We start from the raw sequence: 15,620 nt of genomic DNA, 5'->3' as shown, positions 1-15,620 counted from the left end.
GGGTTGAAGAAAATGATGAGAATTTACATGACTTTAATGCGTACGTCGGTCCCACGTGATCCAAATGTGTTCAACTTGCACAGCATTCCTCTTGTTCTTAATTAATATTTGTTTGTTAGACTTTTTAAATGAGTTACGTTGATTCAACTTATTATTTATGTGCCACATCAATTTATTGTTTAGTTAGTTACTTGCAATCTTATCTTATCTTTGAATTTGTAATACTTACAATTAACTTTAATTAATCTCAGTTTGCAGAGGTCCATTATATCCCTAAAAACAGTTAGATCTATGAATCTTGTTCAAATTTACTCTCTGTTCTCGTGCAAATACAATATAATTAATGTAAAAGGTTGGCAACTCTGCAGCTCTGCATGCACGTTTGGTGTCAATACGTAACGTTAAAATATTTGTTATTGCATCTTTAGTAGTAGTAGTAGTAGTAACTGTGTCTGGCTGCCGTGCACTCAGACTGACGGTTGGTTTTCACTGTGAAAAGCTGAAACATTAACATTTTATCACAAGAAGGAAAATGCTGAGTTCACCGTTTGTTGCATTGACAGCGTTTTCTTTTCACGATATAAAACCAAATCTAAACTTTTCCATTATTGATCAAAGTCTTAACACCTCTATTGAGAGTTATTTGTAAAGAATAGGATTAAAAAGCTCATTCAAGTTTTATACTCGCATTTCTCGTTCCAATATTTTTCCCACGTTTCAACTGAACCCAAAAAAAGTTTGTAATTCAAGAACCAAAGTGCTTATTGTTGAGACAAGTACACATTTGCTTGTCCTGAAACGCCACAGCTGTGTTTAGCTAACCTCAGCAAGTGAGTCTTTAAAGACACCACATGAGATGAGGCTGCTATTTTACAGCGTTCGCTGGCTCAGTCGAGGCTTTTGTGGGACACTTTTCTTGGTTGTACTGTCTGACTCTTCTTTCTGGACTGGGACCAAAGTGGCTTGTGAACAGACACTGCTATATTTACCGCCGGATTTCTGCTATAATTGCGCCAGAGTGGATGTTTGTACGAATCCGGGCTTGACGCAGAAATGATCGGTTAGATTACAAACACAGATTGTTTGTCGTTGTTTTAAATCTGATGTTTTCCCCTGTCCTTGAGACTCTAATTTTGGTTTTAGCTCTTAAAGCTAACAGGTAACAGCCTCCAGTGATCGTGTTTCAAACATACCAACTATCATTAATCCAGTTCAGCTTGTTAACACAGACACGTCGTGGCCTCTCTAATTAAGATTCAACCGCGGTTCCCATGTCTGGTTTGCTACACGACTCTGGTGGGGGGGGACTCCAGCGATTTACTGGAAGAATCATAAAACTGTAAACCAAACTATACCAGGAAACTATGGGCATGAACCTACACTTAGTGACTCCTTCGTCAGCTAATATAACTACACAAGTGATCTTACTCATCCTCTTAGCTGCGGCTGTTCCTGCCTCGTAAAAACAAAACAAAAAAACATCAGCATAAAACATCCCATTGAATGTTTCCGATGACTAATTACACGTGGCGCGGAGCCTGCTGTAAATTAGATCATCAATATCTGGGCGGATGCCGGGGGGGGGGGGGGCTGTGAGGAAACGCTGCGAGGAAACGCGAGTCCAATAAACAGTCAAGGATTTTTGCACAGTGGAGCTACTGTATGTGTGACAGGGGTGTGGGAGCCTCAGCTTAGCCCACCGTTCTCCAGCCTCTCTGTGTTGCAGCAGCTCGTGCAGAGATGTGGTCCATTACAAGCATCTGGACCGGGTTCCGGGCGATCGGCTGCCGCGCGGCGCCCCGGCTGTTTCGCTGCAAGGGTGGCCTCATGTGCCTGCAGCAATGAATCAGCTCTGACTGTCACAGCAGCTCTCAAGGGAAACCAAATATACACTCTGACGTATCTGACTGAAGCCCGATGACAAGAGGCTCAGACTCGCTGTTTGTTTGGGTTTTACGTCCATCCAGAACCGGCCCCGCTGGTCCTCGTGGTCCACTGATTGTTAATGATTAAAACACAGTCGGAGAGCGGCGCACATTTCGGGAATGGCGTGACACCTTGTCGCAGCAGCTGAGTCACGGCTTTGCAACACGACAGTAAATCCCGACTCACTCCCGTCGATGCATGGGGAATGTGCTAAGAGCTGTCGTTGAAGGACAAATCCATCAATTCTACACGTCAGAATCTGTTTCGTGTAAGAGCTTTTACGGCTCCAGAGGGAGTTGTGTGAAAATCTTTTGCTTGAGTCAGAGCCTGCGGGGTCTGATGAGTTTTAAAAAAAACGTGCAGGAATGGCTGTGAGACACCACGCGAGCATCTGTGACACGGTTGTTCATCTTAGCAAAGCGGTGCACGTGAAGAAGGAGTTCAAAGGTCACACAGAATCCTTGTAGCTCCGGTTGTTAGCTCATCCTAGCTTCCTAGCCTCCCAGCTAACCGTAGCTCTTCCTGTTTACCCTTCTGAACGATGAATACAGATTACTGTCACCTGTTGTTATGAAGAGTTATTTCCTTTCATCCAGGTCCTGAATGCACCAGCTGGTCGTTGGCTGTAGTTGTTGTTGTGGTATGTTCAGGTGCAAATATTTAGTCTAGACACACACGACGTCACAGTCGGCCTTCGTTGCCGGTAGTTCCTGGATGTCGGTTCGGTTTGTCCGTACTTTTAGAAAGAAATTAAAAACCTCCGTAGCGCCTCTGATGGAAGATCGAGGCTACATTAGTCGATACGTGCCTGAATTGGCATTGCATTGTGGGTATTGTAGTCACTGAGTTTATTAGTTTACTGAAGAACCGTTACATCTTCCATAACTATAGACTATATCTTTTGAATTATAAGCTAACTTTTTGTACTTGTTACAACATTTATTTGTCAGACATGTCAAAATTATGCTCACTGGCCGAAACATTAGGTACACCAGTGAAAATAAACATATTCTAATATGACAGTTCTGCACTAAGTCCTAATTTATGAAGGTTATAATGTTCGGTTTATGTTGAAACAGCATCAGAAAAGTGGTAATTAAATTTAATTGAAGTGGTTCTGTTATTTAGTCCAGCCCACGGACTAAAACTGGGGTTGTCAAAATAATAGAAACATGTATTCTAAAAGTTAATTTCTTTTTTTTTTTTTCAACTTTCTTTATTGAAAAGGATAAAATTAGCTATTTTAAACAAATGCTTAACACCATATCCTTCAAGCAGCTGACATTTAGTGCAGGACTGTTAGATGTGAGTGTAAGTTTGTGAAATCTATGTACATGAAGAGGTTAGTTCTCAATTTTTTTGTCATGTGGCTTTTTAAATGAAACTAAAAGATGGATATATGGACACTGTTTCAGATGTTTGACAGCAGAAACTTTGCTTTTTTCTTCTCTATTACCTCCTCAGATTTGTCTTGTGAGCCTCTGGGTTAGGTTTGAAGCACTAGACTAGAATGACTAAACTAACGTTTCAGTACTTTGGTTATTTTACAGTAAAATGCTGCTTTTGCATCAGAATAAACAACCAGTGGCACATTTTTCCTCATATCCAGTGCCTTTACTTTTGATACTTATACTTGGCATATTTTCCTCATAAACTGTTACTGGAGCTGAGTTTTGAATGCAAGACTTTACTATAAGTGACATATCTGAATACTTTGTCCACCAGTTGTTCATAAAACTCTTGTTTCAGAAAGTGTTTTGTATTTGTGTTGTTTTTTTTGCTTTTTTGTTAGATGACTCATTTTAGGTTTGGTTTCTGTCTCCCGCAGCGCTCGAGTGATGGCTGAACACGCAGCAGCTTGGAACAAATGACCAAAGATTACACATCCAGAAGATGCCAGCAGCTGCACATCGGTCTAATTCAATTACCTTTGAGTACTACAAGATGCTGTGGACAGTTTTATCTCCAACGGCTTCTTAAAGTTGCTCCATCAACGATTTCACTGAAGGGATCCCTTGGTAGCAGTCAGTGAACGGGGGCCGGCATGTGGCCCCCCGACCTGGGGCCTCCAGATGTGCAGCTGACTCTTCCTGGCTTTGGGAGCGTCTTTGAGGATGTGGAGGATCTTCTGGAGGCGCCGCTGTCCTCTGGCGGCTTCTGCCAGACGTCGATCCATTCGGGAGGCCTGTGCTGCCTCCCGAGGACCTCGCTGTCGGTGTCCTCGCTGGGGCGTGACCTCAGCTCGCTGCTCAGCTGTAAGACAGCTGGATCGCACACAGAGAAGACTGTGGAGGACTTTGCCACCACAGCTCACACAGACCCCAAAAACAGCAGCCAGAGGTTCAGCTGCTACCCACAACCCTCCCTACCCATTTCCTACATGCTCACCAGCTGTGCCACATCTCCGTCCTTTGGCTCTCCGCCGTCATCCCTTTCCTCTTCCTCCTCGTCTTTACTCTTTACCTCCTGCCTGCCCATTTCTGACGATAAAACGTCTCAGCAACAACAAAAGCTGCAAGAAGAGTATCGCTCTATAAAACAAGAGCCGGCAGATGATTTCTTGCCGTGTAAGAGGGAACCGTTTCAAATTAGCAGCCAGCAGGGGGAGCTGTTCCATTTGGGCCATCCTTCTCAAGGCTACGACGCAAAGGACAGCACCCAGTCCCCTCTCCACTCCCCCAGGCTCAACGGACCCGTTGGGCCGGACCCCGTGCTGGACCAGCAGGAGCAGCCGTGCCATTGGATCGACTGCAGTGCCACGTACAGCAGCCAGGAGGAGCTGGTGAGGCACATCGAGAAGGTGCACATCGACCAGAGGAAAGGGGAAGAGTTTGCGTGTTTCTGGGCCGGCTGTGTGCGGCGACACAAGCCGTTCAACGCTCGCTACAAGCTGCTCATCCACATGAGGGTCCATTCTGGAGAAAAACCCAACAAATGCATGGTGAGTCGGTTTTTTTTCTTTTAGTCTGGGGCGCTAGTGACAAACAGAGAAGAAGCATAAAATCTGCATACTTTCAACTTCAGTTTTCCCCACTGCCCAAAAAATACAAGTTTTACCAAACCTATCAAGACGGGCAAGTTCTCTCTTATTGCCAATATTTATAGAGAGTACAGAGCTTTCTAAAACTCATATTTATTACTTTTGAAAAAGAATAAAAAACATATCTAAAGTAAAAGGATAGATGCTAACACTGTGATTGACTGTGGGGATATAAAGTGTTTTACAATATGAGAATCTAGATTTAAATCCTGTATTGAATCAGTTGTTTTTTTTATGGATTTCAGCATCTTTACCAAAAGTTTTAAATAATTCAAGTCAATCATTTACGTATGTTCTGGAGTTTCAGACCAGAGATGTGAGGAAACGTTGCCGATAATCACCTGACCCCACAATCCTCCAGCTGTGTGGGCAAATCCCTGAAAAGAAGTTGCTGTAAAGAGAGCAGCAACACATTTGAAACTGTGCTGGAGAAACACTGGAAAAAGAGAGTGGCCGCGGTGAAGAATAAAGAAAACCAAACTACAAACAACTTTTTCAAACATTGCGCAAGCTTTCAAAACTCAGTTTCAAGCTCACACATTTTTTAGCAAATTTCAAGCATAAAAAACTCCGCTCCTGCCTTTAAATAGAGCTCGTGATCTTGGACAGGGGAAGTCATACGTACACAAAATGTTCTGCATTCAAACGTCAGCGCTGACCGTAAGTCGTGAGAAGGCCGCTGCTAGGCAACGGTTAGCCTCAAGCAAGCTCATGACCAGATAACTTAATGTTGGAAATGCGAAGGCATAACAAAGACTTGAAGTCGTTGGGAGTATCAGCTTTTTATATTAAATTGAAAACGTCCACAAACACGTTGCATTTCATAAACTTGGACCTAGACCGAAATTGAACGTTAATTTAAGGGCAGCATGAGTTTCAACCTCTCAAGTCATATTTGTTTCATAGCGAAGAGTCCGTCCAAACATATCTCACCCTTTCCGACTCCACCTCGCCACAGATGAGCCATTTAGACGTTTATAACTGGGTTTGAAAGGCATTAAGCTGCTTACCGTCCGTCTCGACTTCACCCAGACTGATCAACAGTCTGTTGGACAGAGAGATGATCAAACAGTTTCCTGTCCTCAAGACAGGTTTCCCTTACTCATGTGAGCCAGAGGAAGAGACGTGGCACTGAATGAATGAAGGATGTGTCTGTGGCCCCGAGCGTCCCGACGCACGCTGATCATCCTTCGCTTATTCCGACAAATACCGTTCATTTAGTTTTGTTTATGTTCGGTGATTTTTATGTTCTCCCATAAAACACAGTTTCCTCCTCTGTGAAGCCTCTCGAGTATCTGATGTGGTTAAGGTGGTAACAGCAAACTTTATTTTACATAAACACTCCTTACACAGCTTCAGAAATACATCACCTGGTAAAACACGCTTTTTTTCCATCCTAGCATGAACTGCTTTTTCACGTTGAACTTAAACCGTTGGTCAGTTAATCAATTAGCGTTTGCAAGAAACTAAACAGCAGTCATACTACAAACTAAAAAAGCCAGTGTTTAGCTTGTAAAATTTGAGAATTTGCTGCCTTTTTTTTGTCATATTTGATCAGTAAATCAAAAGTCTCAAACCTTTCAACTATAGGTCGGACGAAACAAGCAAACAGCCCCTAGTAATGGCTTTAAAATCAGCTGTAATCGATAATGAAAATGACTGTAAAAGCATTTCAGATGAACCGTCACGGTTGGAGCCGACCAGATTGACTAGATGCCTTTTTTTAGTGACTGCTTCACAATAAAAGAGAGTAAGTGAACAAAGAGGCTGATATCAATGAGAGTAATTCCTCTTGTTCGACTTCATTCATTCATCTTCTTGTCCTGTGAGGGGCTGTGGGGCTACTTGAACCTATCCCAGCTGTCATCGGGCGAGAGGCGGGGTACACCCTGGACAGGTCTCCAGTCTTATCTCAGGGCTAACACAGAGAGACAGACAACCATTCACACTCACGGCCAGTTTAGAATCACCAATTAACCTAACCAGCATGTCTTTAGACGGTGGGAAGAAGCCGGAGAACCTGGAGAGAACCCACACACAGAAAGGCCGAGTTGTCCTGGATTAGAACATCTTACTGTGATGCGTCAGAGCTAACCACCACGCCAGTGTGGCGCCCCATGTTCAACTTATTATTTGTAAATTTTATTAAATGTTTCTTCATCTCTGGCCATGAATGACGGGTTGCATCCGCATCTGGGTTCAATGAGTTAATAGAATGTTTGTTATTCTTTTAACAAAGCCAATTTCAGAGTCAGTGTCAGACTATAGTGTTTTGACTGAACGGCTTCCACACTCTCACAGCTGACCCCGACTGACCCAAACATCTCTGCTTTCGCCATCACCGTAAATGGGTTCAGTTCCACCGCAGTTTATGGGCTGAGCGCAACACATAAATCAACCACCAGATTTGTCTATAAAGGGCGATAGACTGTGCCGTAAACTCAAAACTGCAACAAAGGTTGAAAAATTCAAGATGTGTAAAGTCCAAGGTGAAGAGAAAACCAGACCACATCGTTTCTGCGTTAGCCGTTACAACAGAGGGCTTCACCCTCATCGCCTCTGTCGTGAGTCATTCTCTGAATCTTAACTACTGAACACGAATGTCCCATGATGACCTTCTGCCCGGTGCCAAACCCCCATCTCTGAGAGTGACTGCCTCTCTGTTATTCCCCGCTGTCATCGACCCGGGACTCCGATAAATAATTCATTCAGAAGTTTGCACACGCTTCCTGGTCAAGTGAATTAGTTCATCACAGTGACCTAATCCTCTGCCAGCTTATAAATACATTACCGCGGAGAGTCGCCTGCAAGCAGATTAATAAGATTAAATCAGTGAAATTAGCCATTAGTCACACTTGAGCAGCGCGAATAACGTCATTTCATTTTCATAAAGCCCTCCGTGCCAAAACATGTAAATTAAGTCACTCCTGGTGCTGCAATGGAAAAATGAATATCTCACATGAATGTAGTCAGTGTTTGTAAATGAATTCAGCCTTATTTACCAGCTCGTAACGTCCAGCCCCAGATTCGGCAGGTGTTACCCGGGCTGTAAACACGAAGCGCCCGTAGGAGTCATCGTAGATAATTTACGGCGCTTTAGTGACACGCATACAGTACGTGACATTTTTTATAGATCCACAAAAAGACCTAATAACTAGTTTTTGTTTATATACTATTCCCTTCTGAGATACAGTTTTAAAACTATTAAAAACACGTAATTGAGCCACACTGATATGTACGGCCACTTAAGTTTGAGTCCAGTCTGTCTTAACGGTACATCATGAGAGGATTAGCAAAAGTTTAAAGTGAGAAAACGAACAAATAGCAACAGAAGTGATGATTTTTAACTCTAAAACAAAGCTAAAACAATGTTCTTGTAGCTTTATTTAGCTTTATTTAGCTATACCATGACCTGGATAACTGAGGATCTGCACAGACACATGAAAATGCAAAGGAAGAAGTGAAGTTATTAGAAAGCCCTAAAGTAGAGGGGCAGATGAAGGGGTCAAGAAAACTCTCAACATAAGATAAAGCTTTTAGTTTTAACCTTAACTAGATGGTTTTTATTTTAACCACGATCTTGGGGCTTCTCTGACCCAAACAATGACTGGTATTTCGCCAGTGGGCAGCTTCACATGGGGTTTAAAATGACAAGCGCCCAACGTGGGGCTCGAACCCACGACCCTGAGATTAAGAGTCTCATGCTCTACCGACTGAGCTAGCCGGGCTAACGGCTATGTTTCAAGACTGGTGGATTGCTGCAGTTTTAATAAGATAGATTTGTTTAAATTAAGTGTATTTGCCCACTCCCTGTGTTGATAAGAGGATTAAAACCTACGGAAATCATGTCATAAATTGTGATTAAATAACAAGAGCGTTAATAAATTAAAAACCAGAAGTTGCTTTCTGAGCTGGGATAGGCTCCAAATGTTTCAGTCCCTGGTCTGTACTTTTATATAGAGTCTGGGATTCATTAGAATTAATCACCATGGCTTTTATGTACGCACTCATTAAACTAAATAGGGTGACTGACATTTGCAGACTCATTAGCAAAAAACTAATAAAGTCCTGGCATTAATGTTAGGTAGAAAATTAAATTAAAAAGGATGAGACTCAGTTTATTCAAGCTTTTAGAATCAGACATTCAAGTATACATAATAATAAATATATACATTTTTTTAAAATCAAATTTTCCTGATGTTTCAATATCTGTAAAATTTAAGGAGGAATATATTTTTTATTTTTCCGTTTTTCTTTTATCAGTCATTTTGTGATAGAAATAGAAAAAAAACTTCAATTCATGGATAAAACAGTTATAAGATTAAATATATTTATTAGTTTTTTTTTTTTCTTTGATTTAAAGCTTAAATCTGTTTAATTTAATACACAAAGTGAATTCAGACAGTTTTATTTGTGCAAATATCTCCTGTGCTCGTCTAAAACTGCATCTCATTTACTCCCCGTCAAACATATACATTTAAGCTTTGACCCGAAGGTCAGATATGACAACACGGCTAATTTAAAATTTGTGAGATCCAAGATTGAACGTGACAGAGTTTCTGTAAAGTTATAAAGCGTTAGTTTATGACCTGCTTGTGTGTTAAACCTGCTGACGTTGATATTTGCTTCTTGTCTGGATTCAGTCCAACAGAAACACTTTTAACCAGAGGTTGCCACAGCCGACTGTCTGAGTGTGTGTGTGTGTGATTTAAATGGTGATATATTGCCTCCTTAGTATTTCTGTCGTCAACATCGTCATGAAAATATGATTTTATTACGTTACAGCTACAGGCCAACACTGTTTTAAGGCACAGAAGGGGATTATATGTGATCTGTATATGAGGATAAATGTTGTAATGTCTACCAGTGGGAAGATAAAACCTCGGAAGTATTATACTCAATGAATATAATATATGTAATATATGTGGACATGCAGGTTATGTAGTTATGTGTTGTCCCCCAGTTCTTCTGTCTGTTATTACAGGCAGTTGTGCCAGAATCATTTATAAGCAGCTTCACATTTTCTCAAGTCTGTGCCTACATGAACACTAAAAGGTTTATTGACCGGTTTAATGTGATAATATAGGTGATATACTACCATATCTACAGTCGTCAAAGTTCATCTAGAGTCACCGTGAGGCTTCAGGATTGTGACTTAGTCAAAGCGAGTCTTTTAAAGGGTATTTCCTTGTACATACTTTCACATGATAAAGAAGAAATGTATTGGATGCCCTTGCTATTATTCTCATCCACCTAAACCTTATCAAGAAAGTGTAAACTGAGTCTTTTAAATTTGCAGCAGCTGTAGTTCAAGTGGTTCTACATTAATCATGGGTGTTAAATGGATTAGATTTGCAAAACATTTTATTATGCGATAGCTCACCATGAACTGACAACTTTACTGCTTGTCATCGCCGCTCTCTTACCCCATAGTTTCCTGCCTTTTTCCGCTAATACCTATCCCATAAAGGCATAACAGTAAATAATAAAAAAGGCAATTCTATCTCGTTGCAATATAACCTACGCACAGTAAAGTGAGCCAACATCCTGTTGTATTTGGAAATCATTTTTAAAGTCAAGTTCGTTTTCTCATGTTAAAGCCCGATACTTTTTCTTTGCTAGTTTGAGGGCTGCTCCAAGGCGTTCTCCCGTCTGGAGAACCTGAAGATCCACCTGAGGAGCCACACCGGAGAGAAACCCTACATCTGCCAGCACCCCGGCTGCCTCAAGGCCTTCAGCAACTCCAGCGACCGGGCCAAACACCAGCGCACGCACCTGGACACGGTCAGTGAACGGCATCAATCGCCTGACAGGTTGCACTTATGTCCCAGAAAACAGTTTAATGTAGCACAGGTTTGTATATGTGAAACCACTTGATTTATGCTTCTGCAAAGAGCAGGACTCAATGGGGCGAAGAAACAAAGTTATTAATCAGATTCTTTGTGTGTCAGATCAGTTTATTCTAAAAGAAGTTAAAAAAATACACCATTCACACATGAAGAGATCAGGAAATCCAATCAGTTTTCATTTACACCTTCTGCATAGATGAATGACTAAATATCAGATTTTTGCTTTCAACACATGAGCAAATAAAAATATATGATCCTCTGACTTGCGTCAGCTGTTTCTTCATCTAGAGTAACAACTCTAAATGATGAAACTGATGGCGAAATTCATCGGAGGATCCAGAGAAGTGGGGCCAGGACGTCCCTCACAATCTCAACGGTAATAAATTGAGATTACAACTGAAAACTTAAGATATAAAAATAAACCTCCGATGCGGCCCAGGAGAGAACAGAAACCCAGCTTCTTCCTTAAAGTCCAAACTTTTTTAATCATTATGTCTCCCTCTGAGGGTACCACATGCCAAATATCCGGCCAGCATTACTGTTTTGTTTTCCGTGAAAGTACTTTATTGTCCAGTGAATGATGATGCGTTTATTTAAGAGATGTACTAAAAAGTATAATTTTTATGTGGCTTCATCTATATTTGCTACTTCGCTGTGGTTCTACTCGACTTCTTGTTAACAACCTCCTATTGCAGCCTACCTGCGCAGCTTCTGTTGGTTACTTATTGTAACCCTAGATTCTGTGAGTAATGGTAAGCAAGTTTCTGCAAAGTGGTGTATGGAGCATTTTTTTCTGAGTTTTGTAGAAGTAGGAGTACAAGAGCATACTGAAAAACACTGGACATAGTGTTTTGTAAGTATAGGTACTTAGATTTAAGCATTTTAAGAGATGGTTGTATATTTTTGTAAGGAACATTTACGTAGAAAACACACTGTCGGCTGCATAATATAAAATATATGCAGTAATACACAAGACTTAAATTTCTTAAACAATATCTTCTAGGTAATAATAAATGTGTGTGGGGCTCTTAACCCACATAAAATCTGTTTTATTTAAAGGGTCGCTGCTCCCTTTCCTGCATAGCTGCCTGACATACAGACTGAATTCCTTCAGATTGTGAAACTGCATACCTGCTGTGGATTTACTCTACAACCCACAGTTATTTTTACTCCTGCTGACAAGCTACGAGGATTTAGCGGTAATCCAGCCGATCAGATCTCTTATTACACGGATCGAGACGGAGCTACACGTTGCACTCCGCTGTTATTACAACAAGAGTCGAAAGCAATTTTCTCCCTTTTGTGGTTTCACGCTGGCTAATGGCGGCTTCGCAATTGCGTCACAGATCAAGAATCAGACACATCTGGCGCCATCACGGAGGCCCAGTGGAAGACTGTCTGAATGTAAATAATTGTGCAGTATAGCACCAGTTTCTACTCGACTCGTTATGTGGCCTGCACGATGGCGTCGTGTTACCAAACAAAACCGTAAATGCGACGTGAATTCTATTGTTGTGCACTACCGGGCGATAAGTCCATCTATCCATCATCTACAACCATTTGTCTGTTAGAGGGTCATTGGGTTGCTGGAGACTGCGCCAGCATTGACATTGGGCAAGAAAAGTGACTGTCTGGACAGCCCCACCAGTCCATCACAGGGAGAAAAACAACCAGTCACACTCACGTCTATGGCCAGTTTACAGTAGAAGCACGCATGTGTTTGGACTGCGGGTGGAAGCCAGAGTACCTGGAGAATAGAGTGCGAGGTCACACTGCAAACCTCTGTCGTTAATTAAACTCATAGCCTGCAAATAAAGATGTCAAAAGATGGGTTAGGGTTATCTCATAAAAAGATTCCATAGACTGTAGATAAAAATGGACGATGCGTCTCCACTTCCTCCCATTGGGGAAAAATGAGGCCGCCATCTTGCATTTGGTTAATACTGCACTTTGCTACTGCACTCTGCTCTAACTCAGCAATTACAAAGTCAGAATCCAAGTACAGTGTATAATCCAACATTTCTTTGTAGCTGGCATAGTACCGATTGCCAACTTTGCCAACTACTCTGGAGAGTTGTTTTAGCTAGCTAGCTATTTTGACGTTCCTACTCTCAATACAAATCTCTAAAAGGAGTGCGCAGGTGCATTCTGGAAAGCTTCACAGAGCGGTCGTCGTGGCAGCTGTCAATCACGGCTGTCTATCGTGATGTCATGGTCCTGTTTTTATAGCGTCAAATAATTGGACTAATACGAAACTGTACGAAAAATTGACACTTGAACATACATCAGCGTTATATTGATTACCGAAAATGACAGAAACTGTCTTTGAAAAAAAAAATTATTTGACGTGTATTTTAGTGTTTTAGTTCAACCCAAGTCCCATCCACCAACATGGAGGAGGTGGAGCTTATGACCTATACTGCAGCCAGCCACCAGGGGGAGCTCTACTTGCTATCATGCTGTTCACTTTTTTTTTACAGTCTATTCTTTTTATACAGTTCCCCCACTTCCTCCCAAATGCCAAACTGAAGCCAAAAAATACGAGGATACGAGTGCGGCAGTGTCCGCTAAACTCACTTTTGCGTACGTTTGCTGCTCGGATGTTGACGTTCTTTGCTGCTGTTGCATTGCGTAAGTTAGCTTAGTTTGCAAATTTAACCAATAATCCTTCGACTCCTTGGTTGGTTAGTTCATTATACTGCAGAGACGATGTTTTGTTTTTGTTTGAAATAGATCATTGAAGGTTTGTTAAGTTAAAATAAAATCTGCGTCTCTAAACTGTGTTACTACTGCCCTGAGAACAGCTGTCAATCCCAGCAGCCAGCATGATGGCATCGCTACTTAAAATAAAACTTATTAGGAGGAGCTCAACATGCTTTGGTTTAATTTCTGAGGAGCTGTAACATTGTCCATCTGTATATACAGTATGTAATTCTGTTATTTCACTTTCCAGTCTAGTAGTAAGGCTCAAAGATTTGCCTGAGGTCTGTGGATGTATGTATTCGTAATATTTTGGCACACATGCTATAAATTGCACACGGATACGCATATTCATGAATTTACCGTATCGCTCAATCTTCTCAGTCACTTCAAATCCCATTACTCTTCATTTAGTCTAAGTTTAGAAAGACAGCATTTCATTTTAAGTTGATTTGTTTAGACTCAGGCAGCGCTGAGTTGCTCTCCCAGGGAATCATTTTCTGGAATAGTTTCGAAAGACCCAAGAAATTGCCCAACTTCTTGACAGCATTGTAGATCAGCTCTTGCTCCGATGCCAGATCTATGTTGGAATTACATGTCTTAAAAAATGTAATTTATTATGTTTTTAGTCTGTAACACAAAAATGAGGACAGTAGAAAAGAACTATTGATCACACGTTCCTTTCTTGATTCTTATTAAAGTGACACCTGTCCATAAGCATGCAAACTTAGCTCTCTTTCGTTTTAAAATAACTTTTTAATGCCATCTTGAACTACATGATTTGTGTTGTTCTGAAAGCTACCAATTCTGAGAATTTCCGTAGCTGTAATTTAATAAACATTGTTTATTAGAAGTTGGTTTTGGATGAACGATTCTGAAATTTGATTCAACCTGCTGCGTTGCTTTTTTTTCCACGTGTGTGAGTCATTATTTTTGCAGAGTTCAGATCCCGTAAAGCTACAAGATTAAAATGAATACAGTACATGTGTTTTCATGAAATCCTAATTGACTCCACCTGTTGAGTACTCGGCAATGAAAACGGGAGAAAAATAAATCTGTCAGCGATTTGAATCAAGGAAATTCACTCGTCTAATCGCACAGCTTTTGATCAAATTGTGAAACGCGGGCAGATCAACATAACTTATGGGCTTTTTGTTTACTTTGGAATGACTCCATTGAGTGTAGCCTCGTATAACCTCACGAAAAGTTTATTTACACCAAAGGAACAGTGTGCAGAAATAAGTGTTGTTATATTTATTCACAGATTTGAAGTTTACCTTATGAATCAAGTGATTTACGGCTGAATTCTTCTTTCTCTTTCCCTCTTTACGCTCACAGATGAAGGGTAAGTATACTCCAATCTCACCTGAGGAGCTCATTGTGTAAAATGTTGACTTAGGGCGGTTGTCACAATCAGAAACCACATTTACAACGTTTATACCCAATTTCTGTGTGAACAATGTGAATGTGACTCAACCCAAGTTGCACTGTTGCTTGTAGAGACATATTTTAGGTTTGACGTCATATCTGGTGTGACTGATGTTTTGCAGTTTGGTGAATAAAATCCTAACTTATCCCAAGTAAAGAAGATGAAATCAAGCTCAAACATTAACCGTCCGTCAATCCCTATAGGAAGATATATGACTTTACATAGCAATACACTTTTACTTTCAGTGTGTAAGAGAACATATAAACATATTTTATGCTTTGTGGTTTGTTCACAGAAGCCGTACGCCTGTCAGATCCCAGGATGCACCAAGCGCTACACCGACCCCAGCTCGTTACGAAAGCACGTCAAAGCTCATTCGGCCAAAGGCCTTCAAGAGAGGGAAGTCAAGGTACTAGCTGCAACTACTTTCTTACAATGTGGACTTTAACCTGAGAACAAAATACCTCGCATAGCTTTCAGGAAACTTCTGAATAACCTTGAACATCAGCAAGTAGAACAGGAAGTCTTCCAAGACATGGCTAGACATGGACTTTTGGGAAAAGCAATTCTAAAAGCCACGATTGGGTTTATTTTAGGATTTCTTTGGCTATGTTTTTACTTTAAGGCTATGGTGCAATGACACTGCTGATTAGGTTAGGCAAGAAAATGTCTATGT

The 15,620-nt window shown here is 41.1% G+C and overlaps 1 protein-coding gene across 2 annotated transcripts in view; it reads left to right on the top strand.

The window, feature by feature from the left end:
- glis1a (GLIS family zinc finger 1a) overlaps window positions 1–15,620 on the top strand; it is a 45,971-nt gene that overhangs the window by 16,505 nt on the left and 13,846 nt on the right. The window contains exons 2-4 of one of the 2 annotated variants that reach the window (XM_084547162.1): window positions 3,755–4,867; window positions 10,589–10,750; window positions 15,240–15,353. In XM_084547162.1, the coding sequence (XP_084403288.1) occupies window positions 3,971–4,867; window positions 10,589–10,750; window positions 15,240–15,353 (1,173 nt within the window). In that variant the 5' untranslated portion in view covers window positions 3,755–3,970. Of the gene's footprint in view, window positions 1–3,686; window positions 4,868–10,588; window positions 10,751–15,239; window positions 15,354–15,620 lie in introns of those variants that run through there. The other variant, XM_084547163.1, reaches the window with a different exon arrangement.

This window comes from Chelon labrosus (assembly GCF_963514085.1).
Source record: "Chelon labrosus genome assembly, chromosome: 6".
Lineage (NCBI taxonomy): Eukaryota > Metazoa > Chordata > Actinopteri > Mugiliformes > Mugilidae > Chelon > Chelon labrosus.
Note: the sequence above shows the minus strand (reverse complement) of the source record. Positions and strands in the feature narration are given on the sequence as shown.